The 26,855-nt window shown below is 43.1% G+C and overlaps 1 protein-coding gene across 1 annotated transcript in view; it reads right to left on the bottom strand.

The window, feature by feature from the left end:
- LOC144507577 (guanine nucleotide-binding protein G(t) subunit alpha-2-like) overlaps positions 1-26,148 on the bottom strand; it is an 85,611-nt gene extending 59,463 nt beyond the window's left edge. Inside the window, exons 1-3 of the mRNA XM_078234725.1 lie at positions 26,031-26,148; positions 16,538-16,580; positions 7,101-7,242 (exon numbers count right to left, since the gene is read on the bottom strand). Coding sequence (XP_078090851.1) covers positions 7,101-7,242; positions 16,538-16,580; positions 26,031-26,148 — 303 coding nt within the window. The remainder of the gene's footprint in view (positions 1-7,100; positions 7,243-16,537; positions 16,581-26,030) is intronic.
- Positions 26,149-26,855: the final 707 nt, after the last annotated feature.

Below are 26,855 nucleotides of genomic sequence, written 5' to 3'. Positions count from 1 at the left end.
GCCTCATTCCTGGCACTGACAAGTTTCAGTGGTGTGGGCAGGGAGGAAAGTTGCAAGCCAGCATCCAACTTCCCCGATGATACTGGTTCCATTGCAGGAGTGGACATTTCAGATCAAGTTTATTTATTGGTGCAAGTAGGCTTACATTAACACTGCAATTAAGTTACTGTGAAAATCCCCTAGTCACCACACTCCAGCGCCTGTTCAGGTTCACTGAGGTAGAATTTAGCATGGCCAATGCGCCCAACCAGCACATCTTTCGGACTGTGGGAGGAAACTGGAGCACCCAGAGGAAACCCACGCTGACACGGGGAGAATGTGCAGACCCCACACAGACAGTGACCCAAGCCGGGAATCGAACCCGGGTCCCCGGCGCTGTGAGGTAGCAGTGGTAACCATTGTGCCACCACGCTGCCCCAAATCCTTCATCACTGTGTGAAGGGTATCCAGTTCACAAAATACTTTACTTCTGACGTTACTTCTAGTAAGAAATTACAACATCAGGGCAATAAGTTGTTTCTTCTTTGGTGGACCATAATCTGTATCCATATATCCACTTCATTCTTCCATTGGTTATACGACTCCGATTCCAAGATAATCAGAGAGTAATCACACAATGACAATTTCGATTTGCTTTCTGCCATTTTCCACAATGGTTACTGGATTTGGAACTTCCTCTCATTTTGTTTTTCTTAGCTTCAAACTTCACCTTTGGGTAACCATTCTCTGCTGTCATATTCTATCCTTTACTTCTAGTAGGATTTGACCTTTAATAATAGTTCTTGGATGAAATTTACAAGGAAGATGATTATTTAAATCCTGTAAGGCATGGTTAAACTTGGATAGCTTTTGGAAAACAAATGGGTATTCCATGAAGGAATTGTAGAAACGATTAGATAAAACTCAGTTTCAGGATTCCTGGATGAGGATTAGTGTTCAAGTTGATGGATTGTACTGAGCTGTTTCATATAGATGCCCATGGTGCATCTTCTACAAGCAAAACTTGCGCAATTAAACTAACAGAACCCTTAAAAGGCTAACAGGTCAAAGAACTGAAATCTTAATTTTTATTTTGAATCATTTTGCCCATGGATCTTCTTTTTAATCAGCTGTGTTTTCTATCAGTGACTATGATAAAGGTTGTTTTCTCTGTGTTGAATGTTAATTGTATACTAATTAACTTTGTTTAATAGTATGCATTGGTGGGCACTAACTGATGATTTAATTGAATCCCTATAAATAGACAAACGGCAGGATTTTCCGGCCGCGCTCACCCCAAAGCTGGAAAATCTTGCCTGAGGTCAACGGACCTTTGCATGGTCCGTGTCCCGCCTGCTACGATTCCCATGGCGGGCAGGGCAGGGAAATTCTGCCCATAGCTTGAAGCTGTGGCTATTGGTTCAGGAGATGTACATTTGTAACTTTGAAAATAAATATAAGAGTGCGTAAAGATTGGCTCCAGTTCCATCCTTCTTCAACTGACTTTCCAGAATAGAACAATATCAAGTTATCAGCCCCTTACTTTCAATTAAACAAAACGTTGAAAAAATAATCAGCTGTGCTTAATACAATCTGTTAGTCCTAGAATGAAGCCAGCTCCAAAATTACTCTCTTTTAAAAATCTTTGGTAATGTTTGAGAAAAAGAAAACTTCCATTTTAGTGTTAAGGAGTGCACCTGCAGAAAATATCACACTTCAATTGATTGGTTGCTTAGGCAACCGGAATGAAAAATGTTTTGCAGTTTACCAGAAGAGAAAAACTGTCCTCTCACAGAGGAACCAAGATATGCTGTGATCTTATTTGAAAAAGTACGTGACAATGTGTACAATAGATTCTTCAGAGCCGAGTCCTATTCTTCAGTTGAATGCGCACATGCATATGAATGTGACACTTCTCTGGAGAGTTCAACAATTCACTTAACCTCTTCAAAAATCCATTCATATTTCTGAATATTTAAAGCAGGGTTCCGGGCATTTTAGGGATTGAAAAGTCCGAGAAGAAACACATGTCAGGAAGATATTTTGCACAAGCAAAGCAATGAAGCTTTTGTGAAAAATGTCTGTGATATTGAGCTGTGGAAAGAGCAAGCTTTCACAGTTAATTAGCAAGTACAACAATGATCCTTTTATTCTACTGATCTGAATGAAATATAATCAAAGAGCTCAGATAGAAGTGCAAATTATTAGAGCTATAACCTGTACAATTTGGGACATAAACTAGGAGAATCAAATTTGTTTAAAATAATCCGTCAAGGGCATTTTACTGTTGAGATGAATGACCTGACAGCTAAGGATCTTAAATTAAATGTGCTACGCTCATCTCAACCTAATTCTAAATGGAGGACAATGTGTCTCACAAAATTATTCCACCTGATCCAACATTCGAGGTGTATGAAAATACTGGGCCACGGGATTAAATTTAAATAACTCAAGTAAGGAACTTGCACAGGTGAGCTGTGTAGTTTTCTTCTGTGCTGCAAAAGTACTTGATTTGATGAATCTAAATGGATAATCTTAGTGAAGGGAGCTTCGAAGATGGATAGTTTTAAAAATAGACCTGCCAAAGTGCTAGTGGAGATGGAGTTATTGTGGCAGTTCTGAAGAATTTTTGAACTGCGTACAAACCATAAGGGTATAAAGTGCAAGTGCTGTCAATCAGCAAAAATTCCACTCATAACTTGGTCATTGTAACAATGACGTTGGCGTTTATTGCAAAAGGACTGGAGTATAAAAGTAGCGAAGTGTTGTTGCAATTGTATAGGCTGTTGGTGAGACCACATCTGGAGTATTGTGCCCAGTTTTAGTCTCCTTATTTGAGGAAGGATGTGGTGGCAATGGAGGCAGTTCAGAGGAGGTTCACCAGATTGATACCGGGGATGAAAGGATTGACGTATGAGGAGAAATTAAACAGTTTGGCCTTATACTTGCTGAAGTTTAGAAGGGATCTTCTTTTACACACTTGCTTCTGTCTGACAGGAATGCTGCCGCAATTTTCCAGCTCGAGCCTGTGACGTTAGTGTACCTTTAAGAAGTGTTTTTTTAAAATCATGTACCCTGCAATTATAAGCAAACTTTTTCAGTTTGTTTTTCTCATTGTTGCCGGGCTGTCTATGAGAGTCTTTTTATTGCTGTTTAAATGGGGGTTTGTTTATTTTTTACTGGGATGTTTATGACACTGCATTGTTAGGAGAAAAACTGGTTGGCCGGTCAGGTGATAGGAGTTCTTTCTTTCATTGTCAGTTTGGAGCTGCAGGTTTGAGTTTTCGTTTTAGAAGGGGCATCACGCTCTCCCTCCCTGGCTTTGGAAATTCTTCTGGTTAGAACATAGAACATTACAGCGCAGTACAGGCCCTTCGGCCCTCGATGTTGCGCCGACCAGTGGTACCAATCTAAAGCCCCTCTAATCTACACTATTCCAATATCATCCATATGTTCATCCAATAACCATTTGAATGCTCTTAATGTTGACGAGTCCACTACTGCTGCAGGCAGGGCATTCCACGCCCTTACTACTCTCTGAGTAAAGAACCTACCTCTAACATCTGTCCTATATCTCTCACCCCTCAATTTAAAGCTATGTCCCCTCGTGCTAGCCAACACCATCCGAGGAAAAAGGCTCTCACTATCCACCCTATCTAATCCTCTGATCATCTTGTATGCCTCTATTAAGTCACCTCTTAACCTTCTTCTCTCTAACGAAAACAACCTCAAGCCCCTCGGCCTTTCCTCATACGATTTTCCCACCATACCAGGCAACATCCTGGTAAATCTCCTCTGCACCCTTTCCAACACTTCCACGTCTTTCCTATAATACGGCGACCAGAACTGTACGCAATACTCCAAATGCGGCCGCACCAGAGTTTTGTACAGTTGTAGCATGACCTCCTGGCTCCGAAACTCAATCCCTCTACCAATAAAAGCTAACACACCGTACGCCTTCTTAACAACCCTATCAACCTGGGTGCCAACTTTCAGGGATCTATGCACATGGACACCCAGATCCCTCTGTTCATTCACACTACCAAGTATCTTACCATTAGCCCAGTACTCTGCATTCCTGTTACTCCTTCCAAAGTGAATCACCTCACACTTTTCCGCATTAAACTCCATTTGCCACCTCTCAGCCCAGCTCTGCAGCTTGTCTATGTCCCTCTGTAACCTGCCACTTCCCTCCGCACTGTCTACAACTCCATCGACTTTAGTGTCATCCGCAAATTTACTAATCCATCCTTCCATGCCCTCATCCAGGTCATTAATAAAAACGACAAACAGCAGTGGCCCTAAAACAGATCCTTGCGGTACACCACTAGTAACTGAACTCCAGGATGAATATTTCCCATCAACCACCACCCTCTGTTTTCTTCCAGCTAGCCAATTCCTGATCCAAACCACTAAATCACCCTCAATCCCATGTGTCCGTATTTTCTGCAAAAGCTTACCATGGGGAACCTTATCAAACGCTTTGCTGAAATCCATATACACCACATCAACCGCTTTATCCTCATCCACCTCTTTGGTCACCTTCTCAAAGAACCCAATAAGGTTTGTGAGGCACGACCTACCCTTCACAAAACCGTGCTGACTATCCCTAATCAAATTATTCCTTTCTAGGTGATTATAAATCCTATCTCTTATAATCCTTTTCAATACTTTGCCCACAACAGAAGTAAGGCTCACCGGTCTATAATTACCAGGGTTGTCCCTACTCCCCTTCTTGAACAAGGGGACAACATTTGCTATCCTCCAGTCTTCTGGCACTGTTCCTGTAGACAATGACGACACAAAGATCAAAGCCAAAGGCTCTGCAATCTCCTCTCTAGCGTCCCAGAGAATCCTAGGATAAATCCCATCCGGCCCAGGGGACTTATCTATTTTTACCCTTTCCAGAATTGCTAACATCTCGGCCTTATGAACATCAATCCCATCCAGTCCAACAGCCTGCATCTCAGTACTCCCCTCAACAACACTGTCCCTCTCCAGTGTGAATACTGACGAAAAATATTCATTTAGTGCCTCTCCTATCTCTTCAGACTCCACGTACAACTTCCCACTCCTGTCCTTGACTGGCCCTAATCTTACCCTAGTCATTCTTTTACTCCTGACATACCTATAGAAAGCTTTAGGGTTTTCCTTGATCCTACCTGCCAAAGACTTCTCATGTCCCCTCCTGGCTCTTCTTAACTCTTTCTTTAGGCTAACCTCCTGGCTAACTTGTAACTCTCAAGCGCCCTAACTGAGCCTTCACGTCTCATCTTAACATAAGTCTCCTTCTTCCTCTTCACAAGAGATTCAACCTCCTTAGTAAACCACGGTTCCCTCACATGTCTGCTTCCTCCCTGCCTGACTGGTACATATTTATCAAGGACGTGTAGTAGCTGTTCCTTGAACAAGTTCCACATTACAATTGTGCCCATCCCCTGCAGTTTCCTTTCCCAACCTATGCCAGCTAAATCTCACCTAATCGCATCATAATTTCCTTTCCCCCAGCTATAACTCTTGCCCTTTGGTATATACCTATCCTTTTCCATTGTGGTCACTGTCACCAAAGTGCTCACCTACCTCCAAATCTAACACCTGGCCTGGTTCATTACCCAGTACCAAATCCAATGTGGCCTCGCCGCTTGTTGGTCTATCTACATACTGCATCAGGAAGCCTTCCTGCACACACTGGACAAAAACCGACCCCTCTAAAGTACTCGAACTATAGCTTTTCCAGTCAATATTTGTAAAGTTAAAGTCCCCCAGTACAACAACCCTGTTATTTTCGCTCCTATCCAGAATCATCTTTGCAATCTTTTCCTCTACATCTCTGGAACTTTTCGGAGGTCTATAAAAAACTCCCAACAGGGTGACCTCTCCTTTCCTGTTTCTAACCTCAGCCCAAACTACCTCAGTAGATGAGTCCTCATCAAATGTCCTTTCTGCCACCGTAAGCTGAAAGCAAGGTCTTGTATTTTTGAAGGGGGGAATTGTTGGCTTGCTTAGAGTCCCTAGTGTTTTGGGAAGCTGTTCTGACTTCAAACTGTCCTGAGTCTATCCAGAGAATTGCAGACTTCATCCAAAGGTCTCAAGTCCAGTATCACGTGAGCATTAGTCTTTGCTGTGTTAAACCTGTTTAAAGGAATTTGTCTGTGAAAAGGGTTTTGTTTGATTGGAACACATTAGATATATTTGTTAAGGGTTATACATTATAGTGGTTGTTTTGTTTCTTGTTTGTAATTGATAAGAATTCTTGCTAATTTTCTTAGTATACAAGTGATCTATATTCTTAAATAAACTGTTTGATAAAAGCTCTCAGTGGGTCATTTGAACCACACCTGAAGTGAAACATATCATGCTTATCCGAGCCAAATTCAAGGTGCAAAACTTATGTTTCAGGCTGGCTCCATAAAACACTTGGGAGTTTCTGATCTGAACCATAGCAGGCCTCAGTTCAAATTGCACTGGGGTCTTGCAGAGGTAATACGATCCTAATTTTCACAAATTTATAAGGCTCCCATCTTCTATAGCTGGGCTCCTCATCCCTCTGCAAACATTGAGCTGAAAATGGTTGAGATTTGAGTAGGTAAGATATCCAGTCATTTTTAGTGCTTATTCAGCTCGTGTGAAAGAGAGACATGCAAAGGAAATAGCTCCATTTCCTGCCCCTGCTCCTGTGGTACAACAATAACCAGTCAACACTGCAATGTGAATCATAGAATCATCATAGAATCTCGATGATGCAAAAGGAGGACATTTGGCCCATTGAGTCTGCACTGATTCTCCGACAGACCATCTTACCTAGGCCCACTCCCCTGCCCCATTCTCTTAACCCCCCTCATTTACCCTGCTAATTCCCATAACCTACACATCTTGGGACACTAAGGGGCAATTTAGTCATGGCTAATCCACCTAACCTGCACATCTTTGGACTGTGGGCGGAAACAGGGGCATCCGATGGAAATCCATGCAGACATCAGGCAGAAAATATGAAAATATGTAAATAATTCTGAATAAGGGTAGCAACACCAGAAACCCCAGTGGGGAGGAACAATTTTACTTTCATTTTAAGCAAGTGTTGTAATTGGTATATGTTTCTTCTAAAATCACAGAATACTTACTTTCCTGGCTGGATCTTGGTAGCTGATTCCTAGTAAGGACATTGCCCGGACAATTGCCAACATGGACTGTATTATGTTGCTATAAATGATAGTTTTAAATTCCATACATTCATGGTCTGTGTAGCCATCTTTATGGATGATTCTGTGAGGGAAGGAATGTATCAATTTCAGAGCAGAGGACAGATTTGACAGTGAAGCTGCAATGGTGTTGCTGAGAATACCCATTTTAGTCAGTAATTTAGCACCTAGATGTAACACATTAGCACACATTTCTAAAAGGCATTTCATCTGTTCAAGTAAGCGAGTCGTGATCATAGGAATTAATAGCTTAGTTTATAAGTATAATAATTGAAATATTATCCATAGGATCTCCAAATAAGACTATATTCATTCATTTGAATGAATTCATTTTAATGAGCAATTATAAATATTCTGGGGTTCACTATTCCGGGATCATCCTGGAGGGCAAAGGTAATCCCCTTCTTCCCCATTGCAAACTGTCTTCTTAAACCCATGTTCCCTATCACCTCTACCTTCATCCCCAACAAAGGTTGCGAGTATCACATGGATTTCTTTGTCACAAAGATTGATTCTATCCATATGATTGCATCTGTCACTTCCCTTCCTTCAACTAACCCACCTGGGAAAGCTTCCTCATAGGTTCTCTTTTGTTCTAACCTGAACGTGCATTTTTCTCTGGCTTCTTTCTCAACTCCCATCCTGTCCCTTCAAACTCATCTTATCCATGAGATGGACATCCTGCTCCCTCGACCCCATTCTCACCAAAGTGCTGACCCAGCTTCCCTTCCTGCGAGACATGGCTTGTTTCAATAATTCATCTCCAAAGTGTGAACAATAAACTTAAGCATAACTTGATCATTCAACTTATACTGGAATAATTTAATAATACATTTAGTGAGATACAATGAGATGAAAGATGGTATGGTGTAACTGAAATAGTTCACTTTGTAGCATAATTGTTGAAGTCATATGAGTCGGGTATCATCAAACCTCGGGTGTGATCTCACTTAACTCATGTTCTTTATCTGAGATGTCAATGTTGGAATCAGATCAATGCTTACAAATGGTGTTTCCAACGCTTTGAAGCATGTTTCATGTGATGATTTGTGAACTGTGCTTAGCAGTGATCATTGATCATTTTGTATTGGTCACAACAAATGGTTGGATGTCATAAGGAGTTCCAATATGCCCATCATGCTTCACAAACACTTTATCTCCTCCCTTTAATTGTTTGGCCCAAAAATGTATGTTCTCCCTGACTCTCAATCGATCCTTCTCTTCTTGATCACTTCTGCATACATGTTGATTATTAGCTCCACAGGGTAACTCAGGAAGGTGTGTTTGCACACAATGCACAAAGATGAGTATAGCTGGAGGCTAGTCGAATGAGAAGTCACTCTGTAATTGAGAAAAAAAGCAATACAACTCTTGCTTCCATCACTTGCTTTCAAGACATCTTGAGAGGATCATGAAAATTTGACGTTATAATTGCTTGACATGGCAAACATTGACTTATTTTGTGTTCTATCATATGGTCATTTCCTGAGAACTATATCTTTCCCCAAGGAGTTGTTTGGTTTTGTCAATTCCCTGGTGACATTCATTTGTTAAGTCAGTGATACATTCCTTCAAATGATTGTGGAATGACAATGCAGTTGTTACATAATAGGAGATCAAATGCGGTTGTAACAGTAAGCTCATTTTGAACATTGTCATGTGTGAGTGAGCTTGTTTGTAGATGTTCTTTCGACCATGTCTTTCCAGTTTTGAAATTCCACAGCCAACATAAATTATTGTGGTGCCTCATCTTGTTTTCATGCCACCTAGTTTTGGTGGCTTTGTCATGGCATTTATGTTTAAGCACTTAAGATGTTATTCAACAACCTTTTCCTCATGATTAGTTAGACTGAGAGTTGGCCACAGACGTCATGAATTGAGCTTGCCTGGCTGATATGCAACATGGAACTCACTCTTTTAGTCTGAGTATCCAACGCTCTATTTAAGCAGATGGTTTACTCAGTGGATTGTTGAACAAGTTTACTAGTTGTCCATGGGCAGTTATGATTCAAACTCGCTTCTGTACAAAGAGAGGTGAAAATGTAGAATAGCCCATGTGATTGAGAGTGCTTCTCTCGGTATGGGAATAACATTGCTTTATGGGTGTTAGTGATCTGTTTGCAATCACAACAATTGGCGGGTTCCCTGCCTTGTCTTTTTGCACAGGAATATACCTGAATCAACTGGGTTTCAGGTCATAGGCGGCTGGATATAGCACTTGTGGTGAATGGGATCAAAGGTAATGGGGAAAAAAGCAGGATTCGGCTCGAGTTAGATGATCAGCCATGATCATAATGAATGGCGGAGCAGGCTTGAAGGACCAAATGGCCTCCTCCTGCATCTATCTTCTATGTTTCTATGTTCTATGTTTTCATCCAAGAGCAGCTGGATAGCTTTTGCAGGGTCAAAATAGGTGTAGGTGTAACTTGCTGACAACTGTTGTTTGATCTGGTGAACAGGCTGTTTGTGTGATGAAGTCCATTGTCACTTGGTGGGTCTCTTTTGTCAGATCATGTAGAGGGGCAGTTGGGTGGCGAGGTCAGGAAGGAAACAACTGCAGTACATGACGAGTTTTAGCAGACTCCAGACTCTCTGCACGTCTGTAGGATCCACAGAATTTAGAATGGTTTCAGCTTCCCGTGGAACGGGTGATACTCCTTCGCCACTGAACTCATGACCAAAATATTTGATCTGCTTTCATGGAGCAAGCACTTGTTGTTCAAGGTGAGGTTACATTCTCTAAGATGTTGTAGGCATGTAGGAATACCCCAAGTTCACGGTGACAAGAATGTCATCACTGATATTCAGCCGGTCTTTAATTCATTTAAGTACAGAATTAAATATTGAAGTACCTTGGCTACTGAATTGACTCAAAAATTGAGGCTCTTGTATTGATAAAGTCAGATGTGAGTACAGAATACTGCAAGATATCTTAATTCTTCTGCAAGCTCAATTTGATGGAATCCTGCGCTGAGGTCAAGTTTAGTGAAATGTTTGGCACCGTACAGTTTCTCTACGATATATTCAGTAGTTGGTGTCATGTATCTTTCTCACTGTATGGCTTAGTTTGGTGACTGCATATCAACATAAATTCTAATCTGGTTCTTGCTGTTGGGTTTCTTGACAACTTGCATGGGTGAGACCCAAAGGGTAGGGTCATCCCCAAGCTTCATGATAATGTCATGACCAAGCAGATGCTGAAGTTCATTTTCAGTCTGCTTCCTGTCATGAAATGGTATTCTCCGCATTGAAGTACCACTGGGGTCACACTGGAGTCCACATGCACCTTTCAATTTGCCGATTCCAGTGAAGTGGGAAGCATACAATTTGAGAATGTTGTTGGTCGGTAGATAAATCATGTGTGTGATAGCAATCATGTGCAGATCGTAGAAACTGTTCAGAGTTCACCAGATATGACATAAAATCCAGCCTTTGTTCTTGTGTCTCTGAATAAGATGGATATTTCAAAAGTCCCCAGAGTTTTTAATAGTTTGTCACTGTTGAGAGAGAACATTTTTGCATTCCCTGGTTTGCAGAGAATGGAGCAATCCTGAAGTTTCTTGAATGTTTTGTCTCCCTTGGCACTGACAGGTGCTCTGGCATCTATGAGAACATCTAAGTCCAAGAAGCCAATGGTCACTGTCACACATGGCTGTTTGCCACGGTTGAAAAAGAGCACAAAAGTATGTTCGGGGTCATTTGCCTCTATTTGGCTCCAATCCCTTTTGCTGTGGTATGTGTATGCAGGACCCTGCTGTTAGCATTGAACACCATGAATGATTTTTCTAACGAGTGACAAACACGAGCAAAGTGGCTTGGTTTTCCACAAGTTTTGCACTGTTTATCAGTAGGACGTTCTGTCCAGTCTGCGTAAGCACCACCACAGTGGAAAGTTATTTGGACAAGTCACAACTCTGTTTGTGAGATTGCTGTTGTTGCTTTCTGACACTTGAGTGATCACAAGAGTTGAACACGCATTTTCTTTTTTGGCAGCCTCAACTTCCGTAGCTTTGGACCCAACAGGACAGTAGTGAGAGAATCATAGAATCCCTACAGTACAGAAGGAGGCCATTTGGCCCATTTGACTCAGAAAGCAGCAGAATCATAGAATCTGTACTGTGCAGAAGGAAGCCAGTCAGCCCACCGAGTCTGCACTGACCACAATCCTGCCCAGGCTCTATCCTTGTAACCCCACGTAATGCCCCTGACACTAAGGGGAAATTCCAACCAGATTTGTTCCCTGTAACCCCAAGTATTTACCCTGCTAATACCCCTAACCTACACATCTTGGGACAATAAGGGGCAATTTAGCATGGCCAATCCACCTAGCCTACACAACTTTGGAGTGTGGGAGGAAACCGGAGCACCCAGAGGAAACCCACGCAGACACGGGGAGAATGTGCAACCTCCACACAGACAGTCACCCGAGATCCCTGGTGCTGTGAGGCAGCAGTGCTAACCACTGTGCCACCGCGCTGCCCTAATGACAATCCTGCTAGCTCCAAACAGCTCTGATGGCTTTCTGTGGTGATTGTCCCTTTAATGGCAACACAGCAGAGTAAGGATCACAGAGCTTGTGCCACCAATCATGACTCAGATCACCCCATGGTGAGAAAGAAGCCGAGGGAAGAGACAATTTGGGAGCTGGCGACAGCCATGAGGCTTCTCGACAATTATTTTTAATAAATAGCTTTTGTGTTCATTAATGAAGTCTGTGAAAGTGCATCTTTACACTTTCTCAAGTGCTTTCCAGTGTAATTGGCTGGGGAGAAAACCTTTGAGAATTTGTGTTTTTAGTTCCCTTTTAACATGCTCCACATCGCCCAAGTCACATTTGGTTGCTACTTGCCTCAAGTAATACAGGTCAGTTGTCTCACTGGCTTCACGCATCTGAAGATAATTGTCTCATTTATTGTGTTTCTCATGGGCATGAATTGGATCTTGATGTCTTTCTGTCTGAGTCAGAGTCACCTCACTCAGGTGTTAGTGTTTCAAAAATGTCTTCTAACTCTTCATCGGGGAGAAGCAAAACGTTTTTCCATTTATGGTCAGTGATGGCAAACCTGCCATTGCCGCTTCACAGTCATTTTGGCCAACATGGGAATGGCTCCAGATACACTGCAAAAGGTGATAAATTGGGCATAGGACTCTCATTTTCAATGCCATCAGCAACTGCGATGAAACTTCTCTATGAAGCTCTCCTGCTTGTTTGATCTGAGATTTTGTGCCTTTGAAATAGTTTTACTGTTTAGAGTAAAATGCTGCCTGTGATTTAAAATGCTGTTTTCACTGCAGAAGGTAGGCAAAACCCTTCAGAAAGATTAGTGCCTTCTTATTTGGCATTTATCATCATTGTCAGCATGAGGGAGAGACTTGAAACAGCCACTACAGGAGCAGAAGCAATATCACTACACCAACCAGCAGAAATAGATTCCACTGACCTGATAGCCCCCATTATTCTCTTGAAATCTTTAACCAAATAACCCCTTAACTGTCTAAATTCTAGGGAATATGACCCTGGTGTAATCACTCATCATTTAAACAAAGAACAAAGAACAATACAGCACAGGAACAGGCCCTTCGGCCCTCCAAGCCCGCGCCGCTCCCTGGTCCAAACTAGACCATTCTTTTGTATCCCTCCATTCCCACTCGGTTCATGTGGCGATCTAGATAAGTCTTAAACGTTCCCAGTGTGTCTGCCTCCACCACCTTGCCCGGCAGCGCATTCCAGGCCCCCACCACCCTCTGTGTAAAATATGTCCTTCTGATATCTGTGTTAAACCTCCCTCCCACTCACCTTGAACCTATGAACGTACATTGGAGTCCAGCATGCCATTAGTCTTTTTGATTATTTTCTGCAGCTATCCATGATCTTTTTACCTGCAGCCTTAAGTCTTGTTGAACCTCCATCAGTTTTGGCTTTTCAGCATTTAGTAAGTACTCTGATCTATTCTTTGTTGGCCCAAAGTGGGTGACTGCTCATGTTTGGCTGCATTGAAATCCACTGGTCAAATATCTCTTTGTTAATTTGTGCACTGCTTACAATATCGCCTATATTAATGTAATTGGCAAACTCGGATATGTGGCTCTGTTTCACCAGCACAGATCCCTGGGGAATACCAAGCCGGGCCCAACTTGCCTGCAACTCCATGTTTGATTTCCTCCAATCAGGTTTTGGCTATTATCAAAGTCACAAATTACATCCTCTCTGATTGTGACCATAGTAAAAAACCCTCCTCATTCTACTTAACCTGTCTGCGGCCTTAGACACAGTTTACCACACCATCCTGCACCATTGCCTTTCCTCCATTGTCCAGCTGGCTCAGACTGTGCTAACCTGGTCCCATTCTTATGTAGTCATAGTTGGTGTCATGTATCTTTCTCACTGTATGGCTCAATATCAATTCTAAACTGGATTGGGTTTCTTGACAATTTGCGTGGGTGAGACTCAAAGGGGAGAGCCATCCCCAATTTTTACCCCCTCACACCGTCAACCTCCACCCCATCACCCCCCTCCCCCCGCCCCCCACCATCTCTCATCTACATGCTGCCTCTCAGTGACATTATCTGAAAACAGGTCAAACTCCACATATATGCTACCAACACTCATCATTACCTCAACACCACCTTTCTCAATTCCCCTAATGTCTCTGATTTTTCACATTGCTCGTCCACCATTCAGTACTGGACAAAGGTTTCCTCCAACTAAATGCTGGGTAGACCATTGTCATTGTCTATTTTCCATGCTACAAGTGTTGTTTCACAGGTTCCCACTCCACCCGCTGGCCACTGTCCAAGACTGAAACAGCCTGTTTGCAACACCAATGTTGTATTTGGCTCAGAAATCAACTTTCAACCATTTATCATCTGACTTTGACTCATTTTTACCTCGTCAGTTGCTGTAGTCTTCAGCCTTGCCTTTGTTACCTCTAGATTGACAAGGTTCTCCAAGCTGTTCTCCCACTTTCCCACCTTACATAGACGTGAACTTATTAAAAATCTGGTACCTGTATCCTAATTTGCACCATTTGCTATTTATCCATCACTCCTCTGCTTTCTGAACTACACTGGTTCCAGGACTGGCAATCCCTCAATTTAAATATTTGTATACTTGTTTTCAAATCCCACCATGGCCTATATCTCTGTTATTTTCTCCAGCTCCACAATTGTCCAAGATACCTGTGCTCCTCTAATTCTGGTCCCTTGGGCATCCCTGCTGTGCCATTGATGGCTGCGTCTTCAGCTGCCCAAATCCTAAGATCCTTAAGCCTTGCAGCCTATCTACCATTCTCTCCTACTTTAAGAGGCTCCTTAAAAGATATGCCTTTAACCAAACTTTTGACTGTCCTAATACCTCCTTATGTGGCTTGGTGTCAAATTTTGTTTGGTAATGCTCTTATAGCATTACCAAAGGCTATAAGTTCACTGGTTTGACTGATCTGTGTTTGATTATGTTAGCTCTCTAATCTGTGTACTTGATTCCTTAAGCCTGTGGGTGAAGATAGAGAGCTGAAGAAAACTGTGACCTGACAAATATGTAACCGCTCCTCTGAAGCACATTAGAATGTTTTACTACGTTAATACTTTAGAAATATATGTTTTTGTTGCAAGAGATTAAGACCTCGCATTGTACATTTTAATAATATATATACTCATTTCTATTTCTAACTTTTAAAAACTGGACTTTAGCTGAACAGGATCCTTAAAATGGCTGAACCCACATCTGCCTGTGACCCCAGGATAAAAAAAACCCCTCCGCAATTTAGGAAAACTCACACCTCATTATCTCTGAGAAGCCACTAACGATCACCTAAGGATGGCATAGGTCAACTTCAAAGTGAGCTGTACAAAGACATTTGAATTAGATAATCCATGTTTACCAGCAGGACACTCAAAGTCTGCTAAGACAAAGGCCCTTCCATCCTTACTTTCAACTCATAATGGCTGGGTTATTTATCAGTCTTTGAGACCCAGCCCAATTCCAGGCAATGAATGCACACCCATTGTTGAATACCTGGTGGAGATGTGGGGGGGTCAGGTGACATAGGCCTCTGTCTTGTTGAGCAAGTAATATTGCTTTGCTAAGCTGAAAATCTTAGTCTGCTCTTTAACATCTGACTAGTAGCCACACACAGAAAGGAGCTCTGCACAGGTTGGACGTGGCCCCATCTGCACTGCTTCTGTTGGAAGTTCTATGCCACCGCCTACAAGCTGACTCATCTCTGTGTTTCTATCATACCTTGTGACGTCAACACTGGAAAAGTGAATTCTACAAAACCAATGTTCAGCCCACCAACCTTTGTGAAGGAATACCTCATTGGACTTTGATTCTGGTCTCTAGAACTCACATGAATCAATATTGATTTTCTCTGTGGTCTCTGTGCTGTAAATCTTTCTTTTCTCTATCCCTCTCGAAACTATCTGAGTGTGAAGGCAATGTTACAACCCTTCTTTCACGTTTTGAATGTGTGCAAATAAAGTAGCGTTTAAAGTGGGGTTACTAATGGAAAAATAGCTTACACAAAAACTGAGGGGTTGGGAAACACTCCACCATTTATAAAGAGGAAAACAAATCAAAAAACCTTCCTGTTCATGGGTGGGTAGTGAGAGGAGAAATTAATGTTGTTTAAATTCATCTCTCTCCTGTCTGTCACATTGTTACTCGACAATGAAATGAAGTTTTAACAGTTTTGCTGCTCAATTTCTCTGTGGGTTTCACCAGCCTCAAAATTTAATACAATATTTCTTTATTATAGAATCCCTATAGTGCAGAAGGAGGCCACTCAGCCCATCAGGTTTGCAGTCAGAGCATCGTACCCAGGCCCACCCCCTACCCTGTCCCCATAACCCCACACATATACCCCACTAATCCCCCCAACATTTAAATCTCAGGACACTAAGGGGCAATTTAGCATGGCCAATCCACCTAACCTGCACCTCTTTGGAGTGTGGGAGGAAACCGGAGCACCCGGAGGAAACCCACGCAGACATGGGGGAACATACTAACTCCATATAGACAGTCACCTAAGGCTGGAATCGAACCCGGGTCCCTGGCCCTGTGAGGCAGCAGTGCTAACCACTGTGCCACCATGTCGCCACGCTATTGAGTTTGTTGTGAAACCTTTTCTCTGTCACACTTCTCTCTCCTTAATTCCCATTCTACTTATACTAAAGGCAATTGGATCTTTGACAGCAGATTGGATCATTTTCTTTACTTGATTAATAATACCTTGATGAACTCTTCATATGATCAAGAACTTTTACAAAGATAACTAATGCTATTGATTATTTATACTGTAATACAATACGCAGCATGCATTTACTGAGTTACCAAATTAGTTTCAATTTCCGCTACTTACTTCATCTGTTTTACTATTGTGCTTTTACCCGATTCACCAGCACCTGGAACATAAAATGAAGAAAATAAAAATCAATAACTCATTTAACTAATATTCTGGTGATGCAGAGAAGCCCTCTTATTTGCTAGCACTGTTCTCGTTTGAGCAAAGAGAACCATCATTAGCAAAAATGAGAGCTTGAATCTGAAAAAATGTTTTTAAAAATTCTAATGAGATGCTTTCTTGATTTGATTTGATTTTGGTTTATTTTATTATTGTCACATTTATTTGTATACGGTGAAAAATGTTGTTCCTTGTGCGCTATACAGGCAAAGCATACCGTACATAGAGAAGGAAAGGAGAGAGTGCAGAGTATAGTGTTACAGTCATAGCTAGGGTGTAGGGAAAGATCAACTTAATGCGAGGTAAGTCCATTCAAAAGTCTGATGGCAGGAGGGAGGAAGCTGTTCTTGAATCAGTTGGTACGTGCCCTTAGAGTTTTGTATCCTTTTCGCAATTGAGAAAGGTGGAAGAAAGTATGTCCAGGGTGCGTGGGGTCCTTATTTATGCTGGCTGCTTTTCTGAGGCAGCAGGAAGTGCAGACGGAGTCAATGGGTGGGAGGCTGGTTCGAGTGATGGACTGGGCTTTGTTCACGACCCTTTGTAGTTTCTCACGGAATTGGAAAGAGCAGGAGCCATACCAAGCTGTGATACAACCAGAAATAATGCTTTCTATGGTGCATCTGTAAAAGTTGGTGAGAGTCGTAGTGGACATGCCAAATTTCTTTAGCCTTCTGAGAAAGTAGAGGCATTGGTGGGCTTTCTTAACTGTAGTGTCAGCATGGGGGACTAGGACAGGTTGTTGGTGATCTAGACAACTAAAAACTTGAAGCTCTCGACAATTTGTACTTCATCACCGTTGATGTCAAAAGGGGCATGTCCTTCACTACGCTTCCTGAAATCGCTGACTATCTCCTTCGTTTTGTTAACAATGAGGGAGAGATGATTATCGTCACACCAGTTCACCAGATTCTCTATCTCTTTCCTGTACTCCACCTCGTCATTGTTCGAGATCCGACCCACAACGGTGGTGTCATCAGCAAACTTGAAAATTGAGTTGGAGAGGAATTTGGCCACACAGTCGTAGGTATATAAGGAGAATAGTAAGGGGCTGAGGATGCAGTTTTGTGGGGTACCAGTGTTGAGGATGATCATGGAGGCTGATCATGGAGGAGGTGTTGTTGCCTATCCTTGCTGATTGCAGTCTGTGAGTTAGGAAGTCTAGGATCCAGCTGCAGAGGGAGAAGCCGAACCCTAGGCCACAAAGTTTGGAGATGATTTTCGTAGGAATAATGGTGTTGAAGGCTGAGCTATAGTGGATAAATAGAAGTCTGACATTGGTTTCTTTGTTATCTAGGTGTCCCAGGGTTGAGTGTAGGGCCAGGGAGATGGCATCTGCTGTGGACCTGTTGCAGTGCTAACCACTGTGTCACCGTGCTGCCCAAGAGTTGCTACCTTTTCTACAAAACAAAATCGAAGGATTTGAGCAATTGGATGCTCCAATGCGTCCGACACTAACTTCTCCCCTCCAGGACCTGAGTTCAAGCTCCTTGTCTGGTGCTTCTAAGGGTGCTTTGTGAAATGAGTTTGGCAGCCCCACTACTGTTCCTTGGCCTCCACCGCAAATCTGTATCTGATTCTGCCAGCGCTTGGCATTCTCACTCAATGAGGAGGGCTGGTGTGGGAAAGGGGGGAAATGTCATTCTTTGTGGTAGTGCTTGTTCTTCTGAGATTCTGGCTGCGATGTGTTGTTGGGGCAGAGCTCAGTAAAGTTTGACAGTGATATATCTGACCTAGAAAAGGGGCTTGCTAATGACATTGGGTATCTGAAATGGGAAGGATTCCATTCCCAAATACTCATACCTTCACTGTGACAGGTAAAAATCAGAATAAATGCAACAGATTATATTAAAAAGGATAAGTGGAATAAAAAGGAGTAATGGAAAAACAATCTGCAATGTAGGGGCTCAAGCCTTCCAAAGATCTTAGTACTCATTTCAAGTTAAGGAAATAAAAATAATTAAACCTGCTTGCTTCTGCATTATTAAAGCAGGTGGTGTAAAATCCACAATAATTAAATGTACACATGTGGTACTGAGCTATACAGAGTAAAGAAGTTCCAGATGCAATCAGTGGCTTGGATAAATCTCGGGAAGTGGGGGCTATAATTCACCTCAGCATCCTCTTTGATAGGGGAAGTATCCTTTGCTGGAAAATATATATCTTTGGGACTCTGGGAGTGGACAACACTTAAGATGTATGTAGCCTGTGGAACCTCATTGACTATGATCATATGTTAAGATTTGATTCCAATGCCCATGGAAACATGATCCAACAAGAGTGGCTTTCAGGAGAGAAGACTATAACAGTTAAAAAAATACGAAACTTAGCAACATGGTGGCACAGTGGTGAGCACTACTCCTCACAGCGCCAGGGACCCGGGTTCAATTCCAGCTTTGAGCGACTGTTTGTGTGGAGTTTGCACGCTCTCCCCATATTTGCGTGGGTTTCCTCCAGACACTCCGGTTTCCTCTCACACTCCAAAGATGTGCAGGTTGGGTGGATTGGCCATGCTAAATTGCCCCTTAGTGTCAGGGTGACGAGCAGGGTAAATATGTGGGTTTAAGGGGATGGTGGGGATAGGGCCCGGGTGGGATTGTTGTCGGTGCAGACTCAATGGGCCGATTGGCCTCCTTCTGCACTGTAGGGATTCTATGATTCTAAGATTTTGACAGCAGCGTTCCGTAAATCGTTCCAACAAACGGGTCACCAACTCAACATTACTTCTGAAGAAGAAAAGATTAGTCTACATTTATCTGGCGGGGCTACAGTTTATTGATTTTTTAAAAATTCCATGGGTTCTATCATTTTCAACGAAGTATTGACCTGATTCTTTCTGGAATGTCATATTTGATCCTGAATGACACAGAATAGATTCTCATTAGGTTACGCCAAAATGTTCAGTGACACCTTTAGCATTTACCACTGTGAGTTTAGTGTTGATTCAGGAGCAATGCAGTCAGTAACTACTGACAAATATTTGTTATCAATTCTAATTTTAATCACTTGAATGATATTTCAGAACATGTCCAGTTGTTATTCTGGTGGTAAAAATGCAACCCAGGAAAACCCGTTTTGATCATGTACAAAAAAATGTTAGCTGCATTATTTAAAATTCTTTTCAAATTAATCATGGGTGCAACATGAATAGTGCATATTACTGCAATTTCCTGGGCTCATTAAAACCTTCCAAATAGGGGTTGATTTAAAATGTTGGTGGGCAAATTAATTTCAAAGCATTCATACTGTTTTACTGGGAGCTCAGTGCAAGAAATGTAGGCAGTTTCTATTCAAAAATTTATTTCTCTAATATCACTACCTTTAAATTCATACCAGGCATATTGTTTCTAAGAATCATCTTACACCTCTTCAAAACAACCAATTATACATTTATTCCCTCAACAAAATGCTTCCTGATGCAATATCCCATTTGTACAGAATTTAATATCATTAGACCTGTCAACATAAATTCCGAAAGGATCACATATTTGGGACCATGTTACAATTAGTGACTGATGCTGTTAAGGGACCAGCATGGAGCAATGAATCGATACAAACATTAAATGGCTTTCAAAACCTCAATTCCATTTAACAGGAAACATTCCAGCCAGCTGGAATGTCTGACAGATAATTATTTTTAAATAAATCGGCAGAACTCAGTGAAAAGACATCTTTGTTTCAGGGACATCGATCCTAAGTCATGCCTCTGTCAGCTGCAGTGCAGTTCCAGTTCAGTCTAAGTGGCAGAGGTGACCAACATAGCAAATTGGATACTGTCACTGATCTCACTGGGGTAGTGGGTGCAGACTAATGATAATGGGATTCTCACTGGGGTAGTGAGGACAGACCAATGATAATGGGAATCTCACTGTTGGATAAGTTTCCCTTAGCTTCATTTCTCTACTCCCTCGGAAGTATCAACCTATTTTCTTCAAAATCCAACCCTGGATGAGCTGGTGTTTCCTTCAGATTGACATGGGGAAGACAAAGATGGAGGTCGATTTACCCCCCAAAAATTCTAAGTGCCCAAGTGTGCTTAGTTCAATGAATTTATGGCACTCAATTTATGGCCTTCAGGAGATTCACACCGGTAAGGGAGGAATGAAGCTTAATACTGCTCAAGAGGCCAGAATCAGGGGGCCATTGAGCATGCAGTATATTGGAAGATTGGTTGACATGCTCCCCACCCCGAGACATTGCTGGCCTCCCGATTATCAGCCCGGACCTCCCCCACCCCGAACATTGGTAACCCCGATAACCCCCCCAAACCCCACCCGGACATCACCGGCTCTGACCCCCCACCGCATTCCGATCGCTGACCTCCTAATGGCTGGCCCCAACCTCCCATTGCCGGCCTTGACCTCTGCTGGCCAGCCCCATTCCCTGATTGGTTAGCCCTGATCTTTGATGGCCAGCCACGGCCTCTGATCACTGGGCCCACATCAATCCCCACCCCCCGATGCTGAGTTCCCCCCTTCCCTCCCCTCCCACCTCCCCCCGAGTCTGACTCAACCCTTGTCTGGCTCCACCCTCAGTGAGGCACTGTCCCCTCAGGCCCTGCCCCCTTGGCACTGCCTGATGCCTGACGAGCAGTGACAGGGTGCCAGACTGGCATTGCCAGAGTGCCCAGTGGGCAATGCCTGGGTTCCAGGCTGGCAGCAATGCCCTTCCCTGCCCCTGACCTCCTGAGGGACCTCAATGGCCTCCGGCCCCACTGGGGATGCCACCACATCAGGTCCTGATTGCTGGGGTCCATACGTGATCCCCTCTGATGGGACCTTCACCGACAGGTTTGGAAATCCAAGTGAGCCTGGACAATACCATTCCAGGCTCGATCAATGGATTTAAATAGAACATAGAACATAGAAAGCCACAGCACAAACAGGCCCTTCGGCCCACAAGTTGCGCCGATCACATCCCCACCTCTAGGCCTATCTATAGCCCTCAATCCCATTAAATCCCATGTACTCATCCAGAAGTCTCTTAAAAGACCCCAACGAGTTTGCCTCCACCACCACCGACGTCAGCCGATTCCACTCACCCACCACCCTCTGAGTGAAAAACTTACCCCTGACATCTCCTCTGTACCTACCCCCCAGCACCTTAAACCTGTGTCCTCTCGTAGCAACCATTTCAGCCCTTGGAAATAGCCTCTGAGAGTCTACCCTATCCAGACCTCTCAACATCTTGTAAACCTCTATCAGGTCACCTCTCATCCTTCGTCTCTCCAGGGAGAAGAGACCAAGCTCCCTCAACCTATCCTCATAAGGCATGCCCCCCAATCCAGGCAACATCCTTGTAAATCTCCTCTGCACCCTTTCAATGGCTTCAACATCCTTCCTGTAATGAGGTGACCAGAACTGCGCGCAGTACTCCAAGTGGGGTCTAACCAGGGTCCTATAAAGCTGCAGCATTATCTCCCGACTCCTAAACTCAATCCCTCGATTAATGAAGGCTAGTACGCCGTACGCCTTCTTGACCGCATCCTCCACCTGCGAGGCCGATTTAAGAGTCCTATGGACCCGGACCCCAAGGTCCTTCTGATCCTCTACACTGCTAAGAATGGTACCCTTCATATTATACTGCTGCTTCATCCCATTGGATCTGCCAATGACCTTGTGAATACTGTAATCAGTGGTGTGCTGTTTCCCGGCGCGAGACTGATTACTTCAGAAAAAACGGCCCGGGAAGATTGTGTCCAGCCGTACGCCGGGCGTAGTTCCCGTTTTTAGCCTCCAGCTTAAATTTCCCACCCCTCGACCAGTGTAGCGGGGCAGGTAAATAGCGCCCAAGATCTTTGACCCCTGCCATCTACTTGTTCTGTCATCACTGATTCCATTACCCATTCTGGCCATTGATCTTTTTCAAACCTGAGTGGACTTTCCCTGATCTGATATTCTCTCCATCACCAAGATGGTGAACAGAGAGAAACAGGGCCATCACAGCAAGTCCCCATCTCCATTTCCCATTCCAAAGACTTGAGCACATAGGAGCCACTTCAACGAAAGACCGATGGAGATCTGCACTCTGGAGGAGGCATCTTTTGGATGAGATGTTATACTGAGGCACGGTCTCCTCTTTCAAGTTGAAGTTAAAGATATTGTGGCACTAGTTGAAGAAGAGCACGTGAGTTCTCCAGGTGTCCTGCCTAATTCTTATTTCTGAAACAACATCACTAAAACAGATTAGCTGGCCATTATAATCTATTGCATTCGCTGCTCCCAATGCGGTCTACTCTACATCGCAGAGACCAGACACAGACTGGGTGACTGCTTTGCTGAACACCTTTGGTCCGTCTGCAAACAGGACCCAGACCTTCCTGTCGCTTGTCATTTCAACACACCACCCTGCTCTCCTGTCCACACGCCCATCCTTGACCTTTTACAGTGTGTGGAGATGCCGGCATTGGACTGGGGTAAGCACAGTGAGAAGTCTCACAACACCAGGTTAAAGCCCAACAGGTTTATTTGGTAGCACAAGCCACAAGTGTTCGGAGCGCTGCCCCTTCATCGGGTGAGTGGGAGCTGTGTTCACAAACAGGGCATAAAGACACAAACTCAATTTACAAGATCTTGTAAATGTGAACACAGCTCCCACTCACCTGATGAAGGGGCAGTGTCCCGAACGCTTGTGGCTTGTGCTAGCAAATAAACCTGTTGGACTTTAACCTGGTGTTGTGAGACTTCTTACTGCTTTTACAATGTTCCAGTGAAACTCAATGCAAACTGAAGGAACAGCACCTCATATTCTGACTCATATTCTGGTACTTTACAACCTTCTGGACTGGACATTGAGTTCAACAACTTCAGAGCATGAACTCTCCCTCCACCTTCACCACATTTCCATTTATTTTATTTCATTTCGTCTTCTCATCTCATTCATCCATTTTTATCTTTTTATTCTTATTTTCATTCTTTTTATCCTTATTTTTGTTTAACCACTGCAGAAATCTCATTCTCCATTTGGCTGCAAACCACCACCGCCCAGCCCTCTCCCCACCCTACCCCAGGGCCAGCTGCCACATTCCTCAGGTAATCCCCTCACAATCTGTACCTTTGTTCTGCCATTCACACATTCCAATCACTTAATGGACGCCTTTAGCACCTTTCTCAGTCTTTATCATCATCATTTACATTTCATCTGTCCAATTACAGTACCCCCCGCCCCCCACCGCACCCTCATAATATAAATCTTGTCCAATTTTCCTTCTCTTCAGCTCTGAAGAAGGGTCATCCAGACTCAAAATGTTAGAAACATAGAAAGAAACATAGAAAAACTACAGCACAAAACAGGCCCTTCGGCCACACAAGTTGTGCCGAACATATCCCTAACTTCTAGACCTACCTATAACCCTCCATCCTATTAAGCTCCATGTACTCATCCAGGAGTCTCTTAAAAGACCCTATTGAGTTTGCCTCCACCACCCCTGACGGCAGCCGATTCCACTCGCCCACCACCCTCTGTGTGAAAAACATCCCCCTAACATTTCCCCTGTACCTACCCCCCAGCACCTTAAACCTGTGTCCTCTCGTAGCAGCCTTTTCCACCCTGGGAAAAAGCCTCTGAGAGTCCACCCGATCTATGCCTCTCAACATCTTATATACCTCTATTAGGTCTCCTCTCATCCTTCATCTCTCCAAGGAGAAAAGACCGAGCTCCCTCAGCCTATCCTCATAAGGCATGCCACTCAATCCAGGCAACATCCTTGGAAATCTCCTCTGCACCCTTTCAATCTTTTCCACATCCTTCCTGTTGGCTCTATCCTCTCTCCACAGATGTTGTCAGACCTGCTGAGTTTCGCCAGCACTTTCTGTTTTTGTTTCAGATTCCAGCATCCACAGTATTTTGCCTTTATCTTAGCAATTAATTCATTGGTGTTTGTGCGAGCTGGTATGTACATGAGTTGGCTGCCATGTTTCCTATATTACAACACTTTAATGATACTTCATTCGCCTAAAGGACTTTGGGACATCCTGTGATCATGAGATAATTTTTTGTTCTTTCTTAATTGCCGTACTGTTGTGATTTTCCAGCATTGCTCAGGGAACCCCATCTCAAAATGATATACAGCTGGGGTCAACAGTGATGGGAAAGCTAGGCTAGTGAATGGGCTGCATGAGTGGCCCTCCTTCATTGGGATTGAAATTGGCCTTGTTCAGTAACCATGGACCCAAGAATAAGATTAAATACATTTCATACATGTCGAATATTTCATGAGTTATAGAAAATGCTTAATTGTTTATATATTAATAAAACTGTCAAAGTGGTAAAAACAAAAGAAATATTTATGTTTGATTGGACGCACGGCTCTCACAGTCAATTTGTATAATCAGCATGCACCTCACTTCACTCGCCCTTCCTTTACATGTGGATCACTTCAGTTACACTTGGGGAAAAAAGCTACGCAGATGGAAATCAGTGGAATGTGACAACGCTCCGTGTAGGCAATGGTGAACAAAATGGCTCCCGGGCCACGCTCAGAACCCAGATGGCCCACGTGTGGCCCCCAGGCCGCATGTTGCCCACCACTGGAGTACCTCCTGGAAAGGCAGACCACTTCCTCCACTGGAGCTTAATTCCAATCCAGGCATTAGGCTGGACAGAAGGCCGACACCAAAATACAAATCAGCAGATAAAGATACAGTACATTATATAATTAGTTCCAGTCAATGCCACAGCTTCAGGCTAGTCTTGGGACTTTCTTTATTGAGTAGTGCAACCGTGCAGACAAGCAAGGGCTAGGATTTGATCCCCATACTATGTTGAATGAGCAGTCACCTCGGTCGGGATGGCTGTGAGGTTACCACTGTTGGCTACCATCGCCCTAGATTCGTGAGAGGAATCAAGCCGCCTTCAAGTTTCTGCTTCACATTACTACCTCCAACTGCTCCTATGTGTGTGTAAGAATACATAACAAGAGCTCAGCTTCAACAGCAAGCCGGTAATAAACAAATAACTCTCACTGTGAAGTTTTCACAAATCAATAAAGATTAAGCGAAGAGAAATCTGTTGCGTTTTTTCTTTAAAATCGAGGCATTTTCATTTTGTGAAACTGGATTTTGCAATAATTCATGGTAATTAATCACACAAAATAGGATATTGAACAGATTCCTTTAAAAATACTTTTCAAAATATTAGCACAGCATTGTAACTGTGGGCATTCACATGGTTACATGTGACTTGTTGGCTTTTATCTTGGGAGCAATTAGAGTGAACATTCAGTTTGTGGTTATTGAAAGTGTTAAGAATTCTGCAAATTGTATCCAAGCGGATCTGCATGGAATTAAAGCTGATCCGGACCCTGTGCTCCTAAACATGGTGTAAATTGCCCGTCGTTTGCTCCTTTGTCAGAATGAATCAAGACATTAGCATTAATAGCGCTAAATTCAATTACCCAATAGGAGCAGCTTTGCAGTCCTGGCTTCTCTCTTTGCATCTTCTTGGATTTTCTTCTCCAGCTCTTTAGATCTCCTGGATAATTTCTGACTGTCTGAGCTTGCTGCGCTTCCCATAATTCTACGGATCTCCTCAGACCCCGACTAAGCTGTGTGCAAGCCCGAGAGAATTTCACACCCCGAGTTACATCAGGCAGACGCACTGCACTGCCACAGAGCGAAGATTAAAAGTAAAGCCCATTTCCACTTCTGCAGCCTGCTTTCTGACCAGCCTGTTTGATCCATCATGTGATGCAAGGAATCTAGTCGGATATTCACACATAAGAAAGTGCCTTTGAAAGAGCTTTCTGTGCCCTGTCCATTGCTGAGATGCAAAAAGAAAGATGACAGATCATCCACAATAAACTTCTGCTGCAGGTTTGAAAGGAGTAAATGTGATACTGTTTTAGCTTTTCAATATGTGGAAATGACTGTACTAATATAATGTAAACCATATTAAAACAAACAAGCTATCTCAAAGTATTTCAATGTACTTGCAATAAAGAAATACATAATGATCTTTGAAAAAAAGAATGAAGTCTAGATTTTGTTTTTTTTTGTATTTCTTCATCTTTTTCATATTGTTATGTTCATTTTCTTGATATATTTTTCGAACACTGTGTAAAGCAAATAAGCTGCTCCAGTAAAAAAATCAATTCCATATCTTTATCATCACCTTATATCTAAACTTTTTTTTGACTGGTTGACTGTCTTAACTTTGAGTGGGAAAATAACTTTTGAATGGGTGGCACAGTGGTTAACACTGCTGCCTCACAGCACCAGGG

Source organism: Mustelus asterias, chromosome 19 (genome assembly GCF_964213995.1).
Source record: "Mustelus asterias chromosome 19, sMusAst1.hap1.1, whole genome shotgun sequence".
Taxonomy (NCBI): Eukaryota; Metazoa; Chordata; class Chondrichthyes; order Carcharhiniformes; family Triakidae; genus Mustelus; species Mustelus asterias.
This window is presented reverse-complemented; position numbering and strand designations above follow the sequence as displayed.